General features: G+C 51.0%; 1 protein-coding gene across 4 annotated transcripts in view; it reads right to left on the minus strand.

Moving 5' to 3' along the window:
* The window catches only part of PCSK6 (proprotein convertase subtilisin/kexin type 6), a 229,232-nt gene that overhangs the window by 68,696 nt on the left and 141,389 nt on the right, over positions 1 to 19,147 (minus strand). For 3 of the 4 annotated variants that reach the window (XM_059912273.1, XM_059912272.1, XM_059912270.1), the window contains exons 7-11: positions 13,557 to 13,729; positions 9,271 to 9,483; positions 5,821 to 5,921; positions 1,708 to 1,811; positions 29 to 146 (exon numbers count right to left, since the gene is read on the minus strand). In XM_059912273.1, coding sequence (XP_059768256.1) covers positions 29 to 146; positions 1,708 to 1,811; positions 5,821 to 5,921; positions 9,271 to 9,483; positions 13,557 to 13,729 — 709 coding nt within the window. The remainder of the gene's footprint in view (positions 1 to 28; positions 147 to 1,707; positions 1,812 to 5,820; positions 5,922 to 9,270; positions 9,484 to 13,556; positions 13,730 to 19,147) is intronic. The other variant, XM_059912271.1, reaches the window with a different exon arrangement.

The raw sequence follows: 19,147 nt of genomic DNA on the forward strand, positions 1-19,147 counted from the left end.
AAGGACACACGGGAAGAGCCGAGCTCACCTGGGCCTCTTGTCTGTGACGGCGACACAGCTGTGCTGCAGGGGCACCGCGGTCCACTTCTTGGCCTCCACGACGAGGGCGTCCGCGTCTACCAAGCCAAATCCATAGAGGTGGCTAACTGAAAAGACAGGGCCTTCAGACCCCGCTCCCCACTGCCACCACCGTCCGGGGACAGGCCACCTGTGTCCCTCCAGGGCTGCAGGGCCCCTGCCAGCGCCTGAGAGCCCCGGGCCACAGCACCCGTCCTTCTGAGGACACTCCCAGCTGCTTTACTCTCTCAACTCTTTCAGGCCAGGAGTGAGGGCCAGAAAATACGTCCCATTTTGGTGCAAAATAAAGGAAGTGTTGGGGGGGGGCTAGTACTTTCTTTTTGTGAGATGAGGGCGAGTTTCTTTATATTAAAGGGACTTCCTGGCATCTGCGCTCCCCGAATTTTGAACCGGACAAGAAAAGCAAAACATGAGACGCCTTAGTTCACGCAACCACGACGTGCAATAAGCACAATAAAACAAGGCGCTGCTCGTCTCTTTTGCCATTTGCTTTCCCTGCTGAATTTCTAGGGCATTCAGGGAGAGCAGCATCACCCAGCACACAGGCTGGCCCAAGCTGGTGTTTAATTTGGCCAACGCAGGAGAGTTTCAGAGTTGAATTTAAGAGGCAAGGTCAAGAACTAGATACAATCTCTTTTCCTATTTAATTAGGCCAAAATTGAAATGTAGGTCAGCTCTTGTTACAGCACACCACTACCACAAACATTCCTGCAAGACAAAGATGCATCAGGCCTAATCAATGGCCTCCTTATTAAAAGGAATGTCCCTAGGAACTTAGGGTAACAATGCTTGACCTATATTTTTCAAAGGGTAGTATCAGGCTTGGTGTCAAAATAGTTGGACCTGAGCTAAAGAAAAGGAAAAAAAGTCCTCCCTACCATACCATGGCTGAATGTAAATCTTTTTCAAGTATCTCTGGTAAGAAGCGAGACAAACAAAGCCAGTGGCACAGTCCTATAATAACCTGCTCAAGAGGCTCCAAATATCTGGGTTACAAGCCTGGACTGTGGGTTGATTTCATGGTACCTGTGTCTGTCCCAGGCTATGATGGGGACAGAGCCCTTTTAAAACACAAGGGCTTGATGAGAGAAGTTTTATAGTTAGAAAGTAACTTATATAACTATCTCAATGTCCTCCTTGTACAGGTGAGGAAACTGAGGGATAGTTTCAAAATCGTAGAGCTACCCAGGGCTAAGAATGCAAGTTGTCCTTAGGTGGCACATAAGCAAACATCATTTATCTTAATAATTATGGATTTGTTTTAATGTGCATTAGAAAAAACATAACTACATATCAAACCCATGAGTAACTAGATGTAATAGAGCTTCCTTTTAAAATATATTTCTTTGTGTAAAAAAAATAAAAATAAAAATGGGCAAGCCCATTTAAAGAGAACTATGAAGTCAATACTGGTACAGGTGGCCCCTGACATGGCAAAAGTCGTGAGGCTTAGCGAGCCCAGAACTTGAGTGACCTTAGGGTACTTTCCTTAAACTACTGGATTTGTACTTTTCATTCTCGTGACACATAATTAATGTTATTTGGGGGTTCTTTTTGAGAAATTCATGTCCCCGCCTATACAGGCTCCAGGAGGTCAGGACCCACTCAGCCCCGGAGTCTTGGCCGCACCTTTATGACCAGCACCGTTCACCTTCCAGTCGTTTGCTTTGAGGTGGGCCGGCCTGGACGTCTTCACCAGCAGGTGCTGGACGTCCCTCCAGGTCAGCTGGCTGCTGCAATGACACAAGGACAGACGGCTGTACTCACGTGGTTTTGTAAGGCGGCCGCAAGGCCCATCAGAGGTGGGGCGCTGGGAGCTGGCCTCGTGCCTGGACTTGAGGAAGGCTCCGCGGGCTCCCCTCCTTGTCAAGGGTCAACGTCACAGCCTCTTTGTAAAGAACGGTTTCTAGTCATCAAACCCTGAGATAAGATAGTACAATGGGTGACCAAAAACCCACAGTGTTAAAGCCCAGCCTTGCTACCACGATCCACCTGAGTCTGTATGAGGCTCTATGGCAAACTCTGGCCCCGGGGAGAGGACAGCCTTACGTATCAGCACGTGTTGGGAGAATCTGGACTGGTCTTCACTATGTGAGTGAGCGTTCCGTGGGCCGGGGCATGCCCAGCCATCACCTACTCAGACCCCATGCCCAGGACCACTGCCCACACACTAGAATTTGAGATTTTAGTAATTCTACATTAACAATATATTCATTTTGGTGCAGAGTAGAAACATTTCATTAAAAGAACACTTGCTCACGATTAAAAATGCAGAGATGAGATATCTTGGACACTAAGACACATTTGCTTGCCTTTTCAACACTCCTCAAAACAGGATCCACCTGACAATGATGCTCTCAGAACCCTGCTCTGTCCACAGCGCTAGGACCGCGTCACAGACAAGAATGGGAACTCCCTGGGGACTTCCCTGGCGGTCCAGTGGTTAGGACTCTGTGCTTCCACTGCAGGGGGTTATGGGTTCGATCCTTGGTTGGGGAACTAAGATCCTGCAAGCCACGCAGCATGACCAAAAAAAAAAAAAAAAAAAAAAAGAGCGGGAGCTCCCTGGACGTGGCCATCGCCACCTCTTCTTAAATAGCACCTGCCCTGGCCAGTCCTCACAGGCATCTTTCCAACTGCCCACTCTTTGTGTGTGTGTCTGCAAATATACATGACATAAAATGTACCATCTCAACCGTTTTTAAGCGTACAGTTCAGTGCCATTAAATACATTCACCTTGCTATGCAGCTGTCACCACCGTGCGTCTCCAGAACGTGATCATCTTAACCCACTGAACCTCTGCCCCCATCACTCACTCACTCCCCATCCCTCCCCCAGGTCCCTGGCCAGGCCATCCTACTTTGTCTCTATGGATTTGATGACTCCAGGTGCCTCACACAAGTGGAGTCCCAAGATATCTGTCCTTCTGTGACTGGCTTAGTTCACTCAGCATAATGTCCTCCAGGTTCGTCCACGTTGCTGCAGGGGTCAGAACCTCCTTCCTTCTCAAGGCCGAATGACATTCCATAGACCACATTCATCTATCGATGGACATCTGGGTTGCTTCCACCTTCTGCTATTGTGAGTAATGCTGCTGTGAACATGGCTGTATAAATATCTCTTCGAGTCTCTGCTCTCAGTCCTTTTGGGTGCACACTCACAAGTGGAATTGTTAAATTATATGGTAATTCTTTGTTTCATTTTTTGAGGAGCCATCACACTGTTTTTCACAACAGCTGCACTATTTTACTTTCCCAACAAATGCCCCCTCTTTGCCTGCTTTAGTACTGGAAGCTCACCTGTGGCTTGAGTCCTGGGGGGCCTGTGTACTCCTCCTCCCTGGGGGCTCCCGCTCTCTGGGGTCTAGCCCTGGCTTCCCCTGATTTCTCCACCACGCTCTTGACACTGTGCTGGTCCCCGGCCAGTCAGTGGCCTCCTGGCTGCCTATCCCAACTGTTCCCATCAGTACAGTTTCCAGACTTTTTCTTGGCACAAGCTGACCTGCTATCCTCCCCGTATCCACTGCCCTCCTGAGGACCACAGCCAGCCTCACTGTTAGAGGAGGATCTGAGGCCCCGAGTGGCCCACAGCCTTGCCCTCTGGCGGAGAGGCGCATGCACAGGCTTTGGAGTCCAGACAGCAGATGTGCCTGCCGCCCTTTTCCCTGCTTGGCCGGGCTCGTCACCCCTCACATCCGCAAGGTCCACCAAGGATGGAGAAAGCCAGCCCCCCGGGAGCTCAGCACAGATGCCAGGAAGCCTGGGCTTCAGAGCTGACACAGAAAGGGTCCAGAAAGGGAGGATGTGAGAAACCATCTTACTAGGAGAAACTCCATTTCATTTTTGATGATAGTAATGAAATCACATATATAGTTGTATGAAAACATGTCTAAGAAATGGTGTTTAAAATGTTTTTTTAAATGAAGAAGGGATTGCTGGGCTTTGGGGGTGGTTCTTACACATAAGGCTCTTCCTTCATCCTTGTCACACACTGCTTCTCCCCCTAGGTGACCTGGCTTTGCCTGGCCTCCTTCCACAGCAAAATTGTTGCACACATGAGCAGCTGTCCAGACACTACCCCCGCCTCCAAAGCCCCTCAGCTGAGGCCGGCAGTGTCCCTGGTTACACCAAGTTCCTTCCTGGACCAACCCTATGCGTTTAAATGCTCTAAGTGGACACTGTTTCCAATGACGTGTGCTTGACCTACCACCTGTAAAATTCTGAGGAAGAGCTAAAATGATGAGGCAGTGATCGGGGAATTCATGAGTCCACAGGCCAAGTTTAATGGGACAATCCGGCACAAAGCGGGGTTTGTTTTCTATTTAGTTTCAACTAACAAAACTCCTTGCATGTTTCCAATAAGGAAGGAAAGAAAATATAAAACAACGAATCACCAAGTATGTGAAAGCAACTTTCCACACAAGCAACTATTTAGCATTTTTTAAATGAGCCTTAGGACACAGAAGCCATCATTTTGGCCTGAAAATCAAACATATTTCACTCTTTCTTTGTGAAACGGGTAGCATTTGAGTTTTACACTCTTTCGCCTGATGCAAATCAACAAGCAAACATACATAATTAGAAGGATTGCAGCCACCCAAATATAACTTCTGAATCATTTAAAATCTCATCTGCAGCAAATGACTCCTTCAAAGGGCTGGGATGTTCTGAGCCAGTTTTGATAGTTAAACTAAAATCTGTTTTTGACCCCATGACTGTATGTGTAGTAGAGTCTCTTTTTCTGAACCATCCACCCATTGACAACTCTAGGGGTTTTATTCATCTTAAAGCAGATAAATCATCACCACTGTATTGTCAACTTATGAACTAAAGTTGACAAAGGGCAGCTGTATCAGCCTGAAGTGTGGTCTTGGGGTGCGGTGCAGGCTTGGGGCACCCCCTCGGTTCCCTGTGCTCCTACGAAGGGCAGGAGACTGTGAGCTTGAAAACGGGAGAGAAGGGAAGAAGCCACTCACGCCCGTGAAGGAGAAATCCTGACGTGAACCTGGAGGACACTAGGCTGAGTGAAGTGAGCCAGACACAGAAGGACAAACACTGTGTGATCCCACAAATTTGAAGTCTGAGAGGAGTCAGGTTCATAAAGACAGAAACTAGAACGGTGGTTGGCAGGAGCTGGGGGAGGGGGAAATGGGGAGCATTATGGGCTGAATTGCGTCCCTTCCCCAAAATCACACGTTGAGGCCCTGACCCCCAGGACCTCAGACGTGACTGCACTTGGAGATGGGGTCTGTAAAGAGGTGATTAAGGTGAAATGGGGTCATTAGGGTGGGCCCTGATCCAACATGACTGGTGTCCTTATAGAAGGATCTAAACACACACACACAGAGGCCACGTGAGGACATGGGGAGAAGGTGGCCACTGACACGCCAAGGAGAGAGGCCTCAGAGGAAAACAGCCTTGCCAACACCGCGATCTTAGACCTCTAGCCTCCAGAACTGTGAGATCGTACGTTTCTGTTGTTTAAGCCCCGCCTGTGGTGTTTCATTATGGCAGCCCCAGCAGACCACACAGGAAGCTGTCTGATGGGTACAGGGCTTCAGTCTGGGCAGACGAAAATGTTCTGCAGATGGCTGGCGGCGACGGTCACTCAACAGTGAATGTGCTTAACGAGCACCACCCTTAAAATGGTGTGTAAAATGTAAATTGTACGTTATGTGTATTTTACCACAATAAAAACTTTTTTAAAAAAAGGAAAAGGAGGGAAGGTAGGTGGGAACTTACTTTGCTTCCAGCGCCAAGGCGATGATGCCGGCCACCATGGGGGCCGAAACTGAGGTCCCGGTGTGGCCATCGGTGCAGCGCTGGCGCAGATCCGTGGTCACCTGGGCGGGGGCAGCAAGCAGCCAGGTCAGAGGCTGCTCAGGACACTGCCCCTGGGCAGGCGTGACCTTGGCCCCAGGGACGGAAGAGGTGCTATGCAGACACACCTTGGCAACGGAGGTTTCTGCGTGTCTGGCACCCCCTGCAGCAACAGGGTGATGGCGGGGTGGGAACGGGGTCAAGGCCACAGCCCCCCACCACTGCAGATGCAGCCCGAGACTCAACAGAGAGACAGAATGAAACAGAGGGGCCTCCGCGGCAAGACCCCCTGCCAGGGCCCCCATCAACAACCCCCAAGTCACTCCAGACTTCAGAGCAGGGAAACACGTGCAGGTGCCGTCTGGCCCAGAGAGCATCTCTGCCGTGAGCCAGAGGTCGGCCATCGGTCAGAGAAGGTCACAGAGCACTCTCCACCAGGACGTCCTCCCAGGTAGCTGACAGTGTCCCAGAGCACCCAGTTCTGTCTGCAGCAGGAGCTACAACTGTGCCCCTTGGTGACGGGGGTGAGCACTGATTCTGGGCCTCACCACAGTCCAGCCTGACTGCACCTTCCCTTTGAACTGAAACGGAGAAGCACGCGTGGGTACAGCTGGGAGATGCCTGTTGTGCTGGATGGGACACTGGCCCTAGTGTGACTCCCATGCATTTTGCAGGTGGAACTAAGGCTGCTAACCAGCTGACCTTAAATCGCGGATTTATCCTGGATTATCTAGCAGGCCCGATGTAACTACAGGGAGGGCTCTTAAAAGTCTGTCACAGAGGCTTACGAGGGACCTGACCCTCCCTGCTGGCTTTGAAGAGGGCGCTGGGGGGACAAAAGCCAGGAACATGGGTGGCCCGCAGAAGCTGGGAACAGCCCTCGGCAGCCAGCCCACACGGAAACAGGAGCTCAGTCCTATAACCACCAGGAACTAAGTTCTGTGAACACCCTGGATGAACAATGAATGGATTCTCCCTCCAGCCTCTGGAAAGGAACGCAGCCCGGCCAACACCTGGACATCAGCCTCGTGAGACCCAGTGGAGGCTGCAGCACTTCTGGCCCACAGAGCTGTGAGATGACACAGCTGTGCTGTTTCCAGCTGCGAAGTTTGGGACAATTTGTTATGACAGCAATAGGAGACTAATATACCCACCAACTGCAAGGCTCCAGCAACCCATCTGCAAAACCCTTGAGAACGAATTTCCCCCGTGGTAACAGTCCAGATCCTCTTCCAAACACAGCATTTTCCTTCCTCATGATTCAGCTGGGCTGACCATCACCAGTGAGAGGGATCCAGCCCGTGTCACAAACACAGAGGAAGATTCGACAGGGATGCTGGTGGAGACCAGCCTCCTCCCCCCTCCTAGTTCAGCAGGACCTTGACACTGGGGAGGGCAAGGGAGCAGGGATGAGGATGCAACCTCTCTGACCCCAGGATCTTCATCTGCAAAGGGGCTTAATGCCAAGTCCTTCACGGGGCTCCTGTGAAAGCACAGCTGGCACCTGGCACATACTTGTACTCAGTCAAAGGTGGCCAGTGAGGGAAACTGAGATTGTGTGGGCAGCAGACCAAGCTCCCAAGAGCAGGTAAGGCTCGTGGCTGGCTCTCCAGCCTCAGAGAAAGGGGCATGAGTAGAGGGGCCTCCCCACAGGGAGGGGGTGGCTGAACCAAGGTGGGCAGCCCCTTCCTGAAACCCTACATCCTGCTTGGTACTTGGCCGTGTTCAGTGAGTGAATGAATGAGGGAGAGATGCCGCTTCAGGTGCAACTTATTTGATCACAAGCCCTGTCTCAGCACCGGGCAACCCCTCGCAGGTCGGCACTCGCTGGATGGTAGCAAGAGAAGAGGACGAGGGGTCCGAGCTCCAATTTCCATGGACACCTGCCTGAACGTGCAGACGCGAGCTGCCCACCATCCAGGGCAGGGGCTCACCCCCTGGCAGGGTCTCTGAGGGACTAAGGGACTCAGAGCAAACACCTGGCCTTGTTGAGTTGGGGGAAAAAACAAAAACCAAAACAAAAAACAACCTGCCACCCATACTACCAGGGACGAGCACCAGGACAGCAGCTGCAATGGAGTGTGATTTTCTCTTTCACCCTCTGCCCAGCGACACCCTTCTTACCATACATTAGGGCTCAGAGAATTGTTTTAAAAAAGAAAAAGAAATTAAGGCATTTTGTAGCTAAGGCGTGTGCCCACGCATGCACACGTACACACATGCAGATGCCGTGTGATTAATTAAGCAAATAAAGCTGCAAGCCCTGCTCCCAGGGATGGGGAATGGCATCCACCCAGCACAGAGCCCCCGGCACACAGCACCTCTCTGCCCCCTCCAGCCGAGGCCTCTGTCAGGTTCTGCTTAATGAGACTCCAGCAAGTCCGTGTTCAAACGAGCTAGATTCCTAAATGAACAGGACACCATTCAGAATCTCAGCCCCATCCCAGGGGTGCACGGTCCAGTAGAAAAGGAAAATAAATTAATACCTTCGTGAACCAGCCCGGGCCGCTGCCAGGCTGGCGGTGGGAGGATCGCGGCTGACCTTCCCGCTGGTGCAGAGCAAATCAGGGAACGGGAAGCCTGCACGCTCCCGCAGAAAAATGTAAAAATATGCCTGCAAATAATGTCTAAAGATGTGGCCAGGCAACAGGAGAAATGAAAAGACGCCAGTGAGCTTTCAGGTTAAACCAGTTGGCCAGCTCCACGGTCTCCTTTTTTAAACGTCTAAAAACCATCTTAATGACTGTGCATTTGAATTCTGCATTCATTTCAACTTGAAACCCTCCCCTCTTACATTTTTTTAAAGTAGGAAAGCACGTAGGGAAGGAACAAGCACAAACTTCACCCATCACTAAACTAAAAGTTACTCTCTAAAAGATAAACCGCACTTATGTTCATTGAAGTGAGCATAACCGACAGAAACCACTCTCAACCTGAAGTGTCTGGAAAAGTCCTTTTGTGAGGAAGGGAACACCTAGGACACTCGGATTTCTAAACTGTTTCAGTACAAGAAGCAAGACTTTCTCTCACTCTGTTTTGCACGTTGAAACTGAACTGGCCAGTTGGATCCCAAGCGATGTGACCACAGAAAGTAGAAAGCTAAAAAAAGACACTGTGCTGAGAATACACCCCGTTCTTAAAGGGTATTTTTAGATCCCTAGAGACAGAGAGGGTTTTAATTGGTATTTTGTGCCAAAATTAGAAAGGCAGGGTCTGAGGAAGGTTGCCAAGGGCCTGGGGTTTTCCTTGAGGCACAACTAGTGCCCTGACGGCAAGGCTGGGCCCGGGGCCAGGTACACACTGCCCTGACTGGCCCGTCCTCCCGGGAATGGGACGAGGAGCTCATCCCCCGGGGTTCCGCCGAGGACTCACGATTTTGCGCTCGTAGAAGGCCCCGCTGCTGTAGGTGGTGGCCAGGGTGGACGCACACTCCTCTAGGTACCAGGGCTTGTAGCCGTTCTCGGTGGTGCTGCTCACGGAGATGGTGTAGATGCTGTTGGTGTAGCCATCGCAGGAGCAGTGGTCCCCCTCTCGGCCGCCGTTCCCCGACGCCCAGACGAAAATGGAGCCCAGGCCCTGCCGGCCCTGGAGGGGAGAGGACAGGTGTCAGCCCACACGGACCCCCAGCTGGTCTCACCCCTGTCCGGCGCCCCCCTCCGCCCCTGAAGAGGGAGGGGGCTGAGGAGGATGCACTCAGACCAGACAGAGGCCGCCCAGTGCGTGGTTTGTGGGCTGGTGGGCTCCGTCGTTCCAATTTTCATAGAGTGTTGGCGGCAACAGCTATGACACCGCAGAATCACAACGTCATACTGAGAAGCTGGCCCAGAAAGTCCTCCCTGTTCTTCACGGGAAAATCAAGGCCCTCACACAAGCTGTTCTGTCCCAGAGCAACACCAGTAATTTCCACCGCAATGACCCATGATCAAAAAGACCAAGCAGCGCCCTCAAGTACACTGAGATGAAAGCTGACGGCTGAATTTATGACGTTAATTTTTCTGGGGGAGGAAGAGGGCAAAAGTTCCAGAAAACCCAGCTGCAGAAGCATCCTTCCTGGAGAGCGAGCTCCTTGAAAAGCGGGTGGGCCCAGGATTTGCAGGAACAAGGGCCAAGGGCCAGAACACCCCGGGGCCATCCTAGGAGAGCGCCCCGGGGCTTCCCCACGGGTCAGCGTTGAAGCGGCCACACTGCCAGTGCAACCAAGGCCAGCGGCTTCACCTGTGTGTAGGTTTTCACATTTAAGGACACACATGTGACAGCAAGTCTCTGGAAGACAGTAGCAGGTCAGGGGAGCTCCTGCAGCCTCTCCAACCCACACCCATGGGATCCAACCAACACTCATCCCAGCCACAAACACCAGCTAAAGAAGAACACCAGTTCCAAGATGGAACCGACCCGTTCAGTCCGAAAGGCTGGACGGTTGGTGGGCACAGCCAGGCCCAGAGAGCAGTGCCAATACCCGTCTCCACGTGGGCTGGCGGCTCCGGCATCCTTGCCAAGGATACTCCTGTCCAAACACACAGGAGGAAACTGACACTTAGGTCCAACAACTGGCCAATTTAAAGAAAATTTTCAACAAAATCATACAATTCCCCGTAGCCCGACCGAAGCGCTGCTTCTGACAGGATGCCTGACACACCCTTGGAGCTCAAGTCCACCCGGACTGAGGGCACCCACCTGCTCCAGAAGCACCCGGACACCCCACTTTTGGACCAAGTAGACCACAGGTCCCCACCCTTTTGTGCCTGTTTGTCTTCACTCCCACATCCCCACCAGTTCCAACCTGAGGCTCGAGGGACAGCCCAGTCCCAGGGCTCAAAACTGCCTCATCCACTCCGTTTTCCACATCTCGAAGGTAGACCTGCCCAAACGGCCAAAAGCTCGACAGAAAAGTTACTTACAGTTAGCAAAAAGGGCAACCTTCTGGAAAAAAGGCACAAAGGACTAAGGACATGCGTGTGTCTGTGCCCATAACTACCTGTAGGAAAAGATTAATCAGAAGCTCGTTCAAAGCAACGAAAATTGGAATGAAAGGCTGTTGAACCCATCAGAGCCTATCTTTATTTCACCTCCAACTCCTCACCTCACTCCAAATTATTTATCAAAGGCTGTCATTTTGCAAAGCAGGGCAAGCGACCTTACTGCTCCAGCAGCATGGAGAATGGCCTCAAAAAGCACTTCTCACACTCGTGAGGAGAATCCCCGGGGGTCTCGTTACATCGCAGACTTGGGCTCAGCTGGTCCAGGTGAGCCCAAGATTCTGCACTTCTGACGGGCTCCCAGGTGATGCCAGCCCTGCTGCTTGGGACCCCACTTTGAATAACAGAGGCCTGAATGCCAAAGACTTGCATCTCTTCACCTTGCACTTTGCAGGTACCACTAGACCCATGAGTTCTCACAGGCATCAAGGCGTCCAAAGCCTCTTTCCCTTCTGAAAACAGTTTCCTGGAAAGGGAACGTGGGAACGAGGCAGAGGAAACACCCAGGTCTGAGCCATCTCTGAGGACTGCATTTTCACTTTCCGGGTCTTCCGTTCCTATGGAAGCCACAGGACAGAGGCTCTAGGGGACGTTTCAACCCCGGCTATGAACTTGCACTTCTGTTCAGGAAGCCACCACCTCAACCCCATCGGAACGTATTTGAGCATCTTGCCTGGGAAGCGGAGACCTCATCCACAGACTCAGAGGGCTAGCACATGCCCGGCATCTGGACAAAGCCAGTGCTTTCAGCCACAGTGACACTGACTCTCCCCTTCTGGGTGACAAGCCACATGAGGACCAACATCAAACACATCTTTATGCCAAAGTACAGAGTCTGATGTCTCCTACCACCAACCCACACGATCTACCAAAGATGAAGTCAGATTTTACAGAAAAAGGATATAGGTGACAAACAACAGGGCGTCACGGAGGAAAAACAGATGGGAGAATGTGGTTCGGTCTGAGATCATCAAATCTCTAGGAGGATTTTCAGTGACAACTTCAGACAGCTGTGATTTAAGGCTCCCTATGTGGCATATTTTATTCAGAATGACTAAAAAAAAAAAATGAAATGACCAGTATTTCAAGAAACTGTGACAAGAATGGCGGGGAACCACATGGTCCTCTCTGCACCTTCCACACTCCCCTGAGAGCTGGATGAAGCCGGTGTTGCTCAGAATTCAGGATTGCTCCTCTGTGGGGCACCACGGGGGGATGGGCAGAGGGTGATAAGGGCTGCTTTCACTATAATCCTCTGGTACTAGCTGATTTGTTAACTATTTATTAACCACATTTTAATCATGCATGGTTTACAATAAGGTAAGAACTTTTAAAATACGTTTAAAAAAATATAGATAATAAAATGGGCTTGACCTGGCCCCCGTCCTGTTTCCTGTAGAAGCCAGAGGTATAAACCCTGCCTTGGGGATGCCTGGACCTCCTGACCCAACCCTGCCAGCATCGCCGGGCCTCCCAGGGCCACCCGGACGCTGACCACAGCTCTGTGTCTGCTCCAAGAAGCTGTCCTCGCCCAGAAATCTGCCTTGCCACCCTGCTTGTAAGAGCTGGGTCATCTCCAGGACACCCCCCCACCCAGGCTTTCCTGACTCACAAGGACCCACAACTGATGACCACAGAGAGACTGGGCTGGACCTCCCGAGAGGAGCCTGCCAGCCTCCTCTGCTCCCCCTCAGCCGGTGGGTGGAGGGCCCATGCTCAGATGTTTGCTCGGTGTAGCCCCCAATGGGGTCCACCCCACACATCCTAAACACACTGGGCTGCGAGCTGGCAGGGAGAGAACACGGCCAAGACCTGCTGCTGCGGGGGTGCTGGCTGAGCACACTCCCCATGATGGACGCAGACCGCTCCTCGGCTCGGGGTTCCTGTGAGCAGGTGGGCCGAGGCCCAGACACTCCTTCCACCTGCACTGTCCCAGGTAACAGGCCAGGTGGTTAGTCTGGGATCCCCACCACCTACCTGCATACACCCCTCAGCTGGGGGCAGTCAGGCTCCAAGGCTCAGAGCCAGAGGGCTGGTGAGTGACCAGCTGGTACTTTCCAGAACAGCTGCTCTGTAATGAGGTGACGTCCTTCTGCTCTCGTTGGTGGACGGCCGCTTCCCTGAGCCCCCAAATGACTTCTCCCTCGCTCTGGTCCTGGCACCATCGCTGTCCTGCTTTGGGGCTCTCCCCTGTCACTCTAATTCTGTGTGTATGCTGCTCAAATTTATTTATTTTTTTAATTTTTTTTGGGGGGGGCCACACTGCACGGCATGTGGGATCTAGTTCCCCGACCAGGGATGGAACCCACGCCCCCTGCAGTGGAAGCACGGAGTCTTAACCACTGGACCGCCAAGGACGTCCCTCAAGTTTATTTACTGTTACCTACGTGACAAGATTTCTTCTTACCTATATGACATGTTGGTTGTTTAATAAGACATACTTTGAAACAGCATGAAGATGGTCCCATATTTGTTTCTTAAAAAGGTGAGTGAACCCAGTTCCTTCTATATGCATAGAAGTGTTAAATAAAGAGCATTTGGAAGATCATCTTTGGGTTTGTCGGATTGAGAGTGTTTTTAATATTATCTTTTTGGCTTTATTCCTTCTGATGTCTCACTGTTAAATATTTTCACTATTCCCCCCATCCCTGAGGCTCCCTCGCAGCTCTGGGTTACTCACACCTTTTTAATGCCGTACTCGAAGGCCTGTCTGGCCAGTCGGCCGGGCCCGTCCACCGTCTTCCCGTCGTCGTCCGGCCCCCAGCTCGCGCTGTAAATGTCGATGTAGTTGGGTCTGATGCCCAGGGACTTGGCCTCCACCACGTCGGTCACGTCTCCGTCCAGCATGCGGATGCCTGGAAGCACAGGCCCGTGACAGTCGCATGGAAGGTGGGTGGGTGGGTGAGGTTCCGTGCGGACGTTGGTCCCCGCGTGGCCACTGGTCCCCGTGTGGACCGTGGCCCCCGCACAGCTGTCCGGGGTGCTGGCTACAGCATCCGGGCCCCGTGCTTAGCTGGGACACCAAGCTACTGGAAACTCCTGCTCTTAGAACCTCGAAACTGTACTCAAACACAATGTCAGGGACATTCACGGCAAAACAAGAGTGAGATTAGGCCCGGGTGACATCAAAAACTCAACAAGAGTACTCACAGCCACATGGGTGCTGACCGAGGAAGGGGCTGAGGTCATCAGAGAACCAGCTCCTTATAGCTGGACAGCCTTAAAGGGGAGCAGCAGAGATAGACTTCAACACCGTCTGCTTTACCTGCCGGCTCTCCATCTATTTCCCTTCCCCTCGTCCCTGCCTATCATGGACTGAACGCTTATGTCCCTCCAGATTCACATGCTGGAGCCCTAACCCCCGATGTGAGGGCATCTGGAGGTGGGACTTTAGGAGGTAACTAGGTTTAGGTGAGGTCAGGAGGGTGGCCCCAGGGCAAGATTAGCACCCTTCGCTGGCTTCCTGTCCCCTCCACCGCGTGAGGACACGGATGGTGGTCGTCTGCCAGCCACCACGTGGGCCTCACAGGGAACCAGTGGGCCAGCACCTTGATCTTGGACTTCTAGCCTCCAGAACTGTGGGACGTAACTGTCTGTGATTTGGGCCTCCCGGTCTATGACCCCCCGAGTGATTCAGAACCTCAGGTGCCTGGCAGTAGGACAGCGTGGGGATGCCACCATCGTTCAGACACGGAGACAGCAGCACAGGACAAGTGGGGGTAGATGCCTTGTCACCCCCTCACCCACGGGAGGGACATGGGGCAGGCCACGGGGGAAGCCCTGCTTTGACCACCAGTCGTGACCAGCTAGTGACTACAAGAGCTACCTTGTCTCACTAAGCTTCTGTTTTCTATAAACTGTGATGATGAAAATTATTGTATCTATAGAGGTGCCATAAACACTAAAAAAGACGGTTCATATAAAGTGCCTGGAGTGCGGTAAGTACCCAGTGTGTGTCAGCAGCTAGTCTGACCCCATCTGTAAAAACGGGGATAGTGAAACCTACCTCCGGGGGTTGTTAATAACTACTTTTTACCTTTACTTTTAAAACATTTACTATTTGACATGTATGAAGGATTGCCTGGCACAAACGTGTTAGTTATAAAGCCTAATAAAATAACAGACACACGTGAACATCCATCTAGGGAAAATATGAACTTGAGCCACTGTGGCCTCAACCCAGGCCCTGCCCCTCACGGAGGAAACTGCTCAGAATTTTGGACTAGTCTTTCCATTGCCTTTAAAAACGGGTGCTTTAATACAACTGTACGCATAATACACTGCTTAGCTTTGCTTGTACTGGGAATTCATCCTTTCTTGGTTATGTATGTTGTAAACATCTTCTCCCAGTTGATGCCTTGTCTTCTCACTTGTTATGGTGTCTTCTGATAAACAGAGGTTCTTAATTTCAAGAGAGTGGGAGCCAATTTCCCTTTGAAGATCAAGGGGGTTATTACGAGGGCCAAATCTTTTCTGGGTTTGTGGGCATCTGTCGTGGGGTGGTGCCACTTCTGCTGCATCAGCTCATCGCACTTTCTCCTTTCTCAGATTTCTGGGTGGACGAGGAAAGTCAGAGTAGCCCCAAGTACCATCCTTCCCAGTTGCTAGTCTGTGTGCCCAGGGCCTTCGTCTCTTTGGCTGCGTCAGAGACACTGGGCCCAGAGGCTCTTGGAGCCACGAACCCCAAGGAGGGGCCATAACCAGTACAGGACGTTGGCCACGTGGTGTGGCAAAGGCGGGGCCCCAGGCAAAATAAAGAGCAGCTCACAGCTGGGGGAAGAGAGCAGGGGTCAGACAGTCCTGGGGTGGAATCTCATCTCGGCTGCGTGTGACCTTGGCCCAGGGTCTCAAACTGTCCGAGCCCTTGTTTTCCACAAAACTTACCTGCCAGGGTAGTGGGGAGGATTAAATATTTGTTAAGGCCCTGGGGCCCTGTGCTTTTTGAGAAATGGCAGCTGCTTTCTTTATGCCCTTCTATATGGCAATGGATTTTCCAGGGCAAGAGACCCCGCCGGTCACACTGTAGCCACAATCAATTCTGATGTCCTAGGGGTGACATTTAACCTGCTATCCTAGGGCTTCTCCATGCCAGTGATAGGTGTTGGGATGCCTCTTTTTGAACAAGAACAAGATGCCAAACGACATCTAAAATAAGTAAAAACATAAGACCAGAATGCTTTCCCAACACTTCTCACAATGCTCCTCATCTTGGAGGAAGAGTAACTGACGTGTGAGAAAGAAAGCATAATGTATTTAGATTTTAATGAAGCATCTATTTCCCCCAACACTGACAAGTTGCCAACAAGGAAAAGGTAAATATTTTCAGTGGAAACCTGCTGTTCCAATATTAGCTTTAAATGTGAATGGCTCTCTGGAAACGCCAAACTGAAGAAAACAGTCATTTCTCCAATGAAAAAATAAAGACTCATTTCCCATAAACTGTCAGGTACAAAAATAATGTGGACAAATCATTTGGATGGCAGATCCACTCATGGTTGTTAGCGTGCTCACGACTCAGCAGTGGGCTGGGTTCAGGGCTCCCAGGGTAGGATAAGCAGGCCTGAGCCGTCCACTCCAAGGGCCAGTCTGTGGCACCAGGTGGGAGGAGTGTGAGGAGGAGGAGGACGGGGCTTTGCAGGGTCTGACAGGTTTGCATTTGGGTGGACAACTCCTAGTGCTGCCAGGGCTCAGCCCCCCAGGGAAGAATCACATAGCTTGCCTCACAGGAAACAATGAACTGTCCATAAACTGGCCTGCACCCAACGATAGCTTCAAGGCCCCAGGAGAACCTGATGAAAGCAATGATTTTACAAGTCTCTTGATGAAGTTAAAAAAACTAACCGGGACTTCCCTGGTGGCGCAGTGGTTAAGAATCCGCCTGCCAATGCAGGGCACACAGGTTCGAGCCCTGGTCCGGGAAGATCCCACATGCCACGGAGCAACTAAGCCCGTGCGCCACAACTACTGAACCTGTGCTCTACAGCCCGTGAGCCACAACTACTGAGCCCGTGTGCCACAACTACTGAAGCCCACGCGCCTCGAGCCTGTTTTCCACAACAAGAGAAGCCACCGCAATGAGAAGCCCGCGCACCACAACAAAGAGTAGCCCCTGCTTGCTGTAACTAGAGAAAGCCTGCGTGCAGCAACGAAGACCCAACGCAGCCAAAAATAAATATAAATAAATAAATTTATTAAAAAAAAACCCAAAACACTTTTTTTTCCATAGTGACCTGTCCTTCCTCTCTTTTCCTGCTCCAATTTATGGTGGGACTTTGCAAACCACAGGCTTGTATAAGGCAAGGCAAACCCGTGGACATGCAGACGACCATGTGAAGCAGACCGAGACACAGCATTTCCCCTGAAAACGTCCTGAAGAAGTTCCATGTTCAAAGGCAATGGATTTGTCTTCTATGTCTGTGAGTCTCTTTCTGTTTTGTAAATAAGTTTATTTATATTTTTTTTTTAGATTCTGCATATAGGCGACATCATATGATATTTGTCTTTTCCCAAAGGGGAAAAGGGTGGGGGATAAATTAGGAGTTTGGGATTAACATACACACACTACTAAATATAAAAGAGATAACCAACAAGGACCTACTGTATAGCACAGGGAACTCTACTCAATACTCTGTAATAACCTATATGGGAAAAGAATCTGAAAAACAATATTTATATATAAAATATATATAAAACTGAATCACTGTGCTGTGCAGATGAAACTAACACAACAATGTAAATCAACTGTACTTCGATATAAAATAAATAAACAATTTTAAAACAGTAAACAGTAAGATCAGAGTGCTGGATTTGGAGACGGGGTCCTTAAAGGGGTAATTAAGCTGAAATGAGGTCACATGGGTGGGCACCCATCCAACATGACTGGTGTCCTTTTAAGAAGAGGAAATTCTGACACAGACAACACAGACTAAGGGATGACCACGAGAAGACACAGCGAAAAGCAGCCGTGTGTGCTGGTCTAGAGAGAGGCCTCGGAAGAAACCAGATCTTCCGACACCTTGATCTTGGACTCACAGCCTCCATAACCAAGAGAACATACATTTCTGTTGGTAAGCCCCAAAAAAGGTAACAGGAAGAACAGACACACACACATACACACACACACACACACACACACACACACACACACAAGAAGTCAGCTATCAGCCGGTTATTAATGTTTGCAGGAAGGCAGGGGAGCGGGGCACGGGGCCCACTTTTGTTTATTTAGAAGTAATGTATTTTGCCTTCAGCAAACGAATGGCAATGCTAGAGCAATAGAGGCAAGTAAAATGAGATTGTAGCTTCCTGAGTGTGACAAATAGGCCTCCCCAACAAATTTTGCTCATTAATTCTGAGTTTATTTTCATAAATCCACAGAGAATTGGTTTTTGGTTTTTTTTTCTCCCCCCACTAAAACTACAGTACATTCTGTTCTACCAACAGCCATTCTGGGCCAAGTGAGGTTGCAACAGTTGTTTAGAAATGCTAAAAACCTAAAAGGTTTCTGTTAACTCTCATTATGGCCTAAGACAAACAGGGCTCTCAGATCTCTAAATACACCCACATGTGACAGCCTCCTCCTAGGACCCGGGGGGGGGGCCATGGTCGGCCGGGTTGTGAGCCACATCTGCACTTGCCATTGTCACACGAAATGCCTGGAGACCCGCGGCTGACGGCCAAGCCAAGTTTCCCCTGGCCTCCTGCTAGGTTCCCAATCTCCCTCTGTAGTGGAAACACAGCTAGAGCCAGCGGTGCCCCAGTGAACTCACTGGCCTGTCCTGCCACGGAGCCCTGGGCCCCTCCTAGGTAGGTCTTGAACCGGGTCTCTTATTTTCTGTATTCTGATGCTTTGACATCTTGGGGCCTTGCTGACCCTGCAGGGACTGACACCTCCATGCTCCAGGGCTGGCCAGTTCCTGGAGATGGTCCAGAACTCCCCCAGGAGCACATCTTTCCTATGCAAACCAACCAATCCAGAGCTCACACCCCCCAAGCACCCCCCCTTTATGGGGCTTTTACAGTTGGGGTTACTCTCCACCTGCCCTAATCACCCCAGGGCCAGGGCCAGGTACCATACAAGCAGGGGCAGCCCCTAAGCCCTGAGCCCTGAAATGATTCAAACTAACCCATCCTAAGCCTGCTCACCCCACCTCGCCCATTCTTTCCTGCAGAAACCACAATAAAGGCTGAAGCCCACAGGTCCCCTCGCTCCCTCTGCCTCCTGACCGACCCTGGTGCTTTTCCGTGTGTCCTCCATGCCAGGCATAACCCAT

Source organism: Balaenoptera ricei, chromosome 2 (assembly GCF_028023285.1).
Source record: "Balaenoptera ricei isolate mBalRic1 chromosome 2, mBalRic1.hap2, whole genome shotgun sequence".
In the NCBI taxonomy this organism is placed as follows: Eukaryota; Metazoa; Chordata; class Mammalia; order Artiodactyla; family Balaenopteridae; genus Balaenoptera; species Balaenoptera ricei.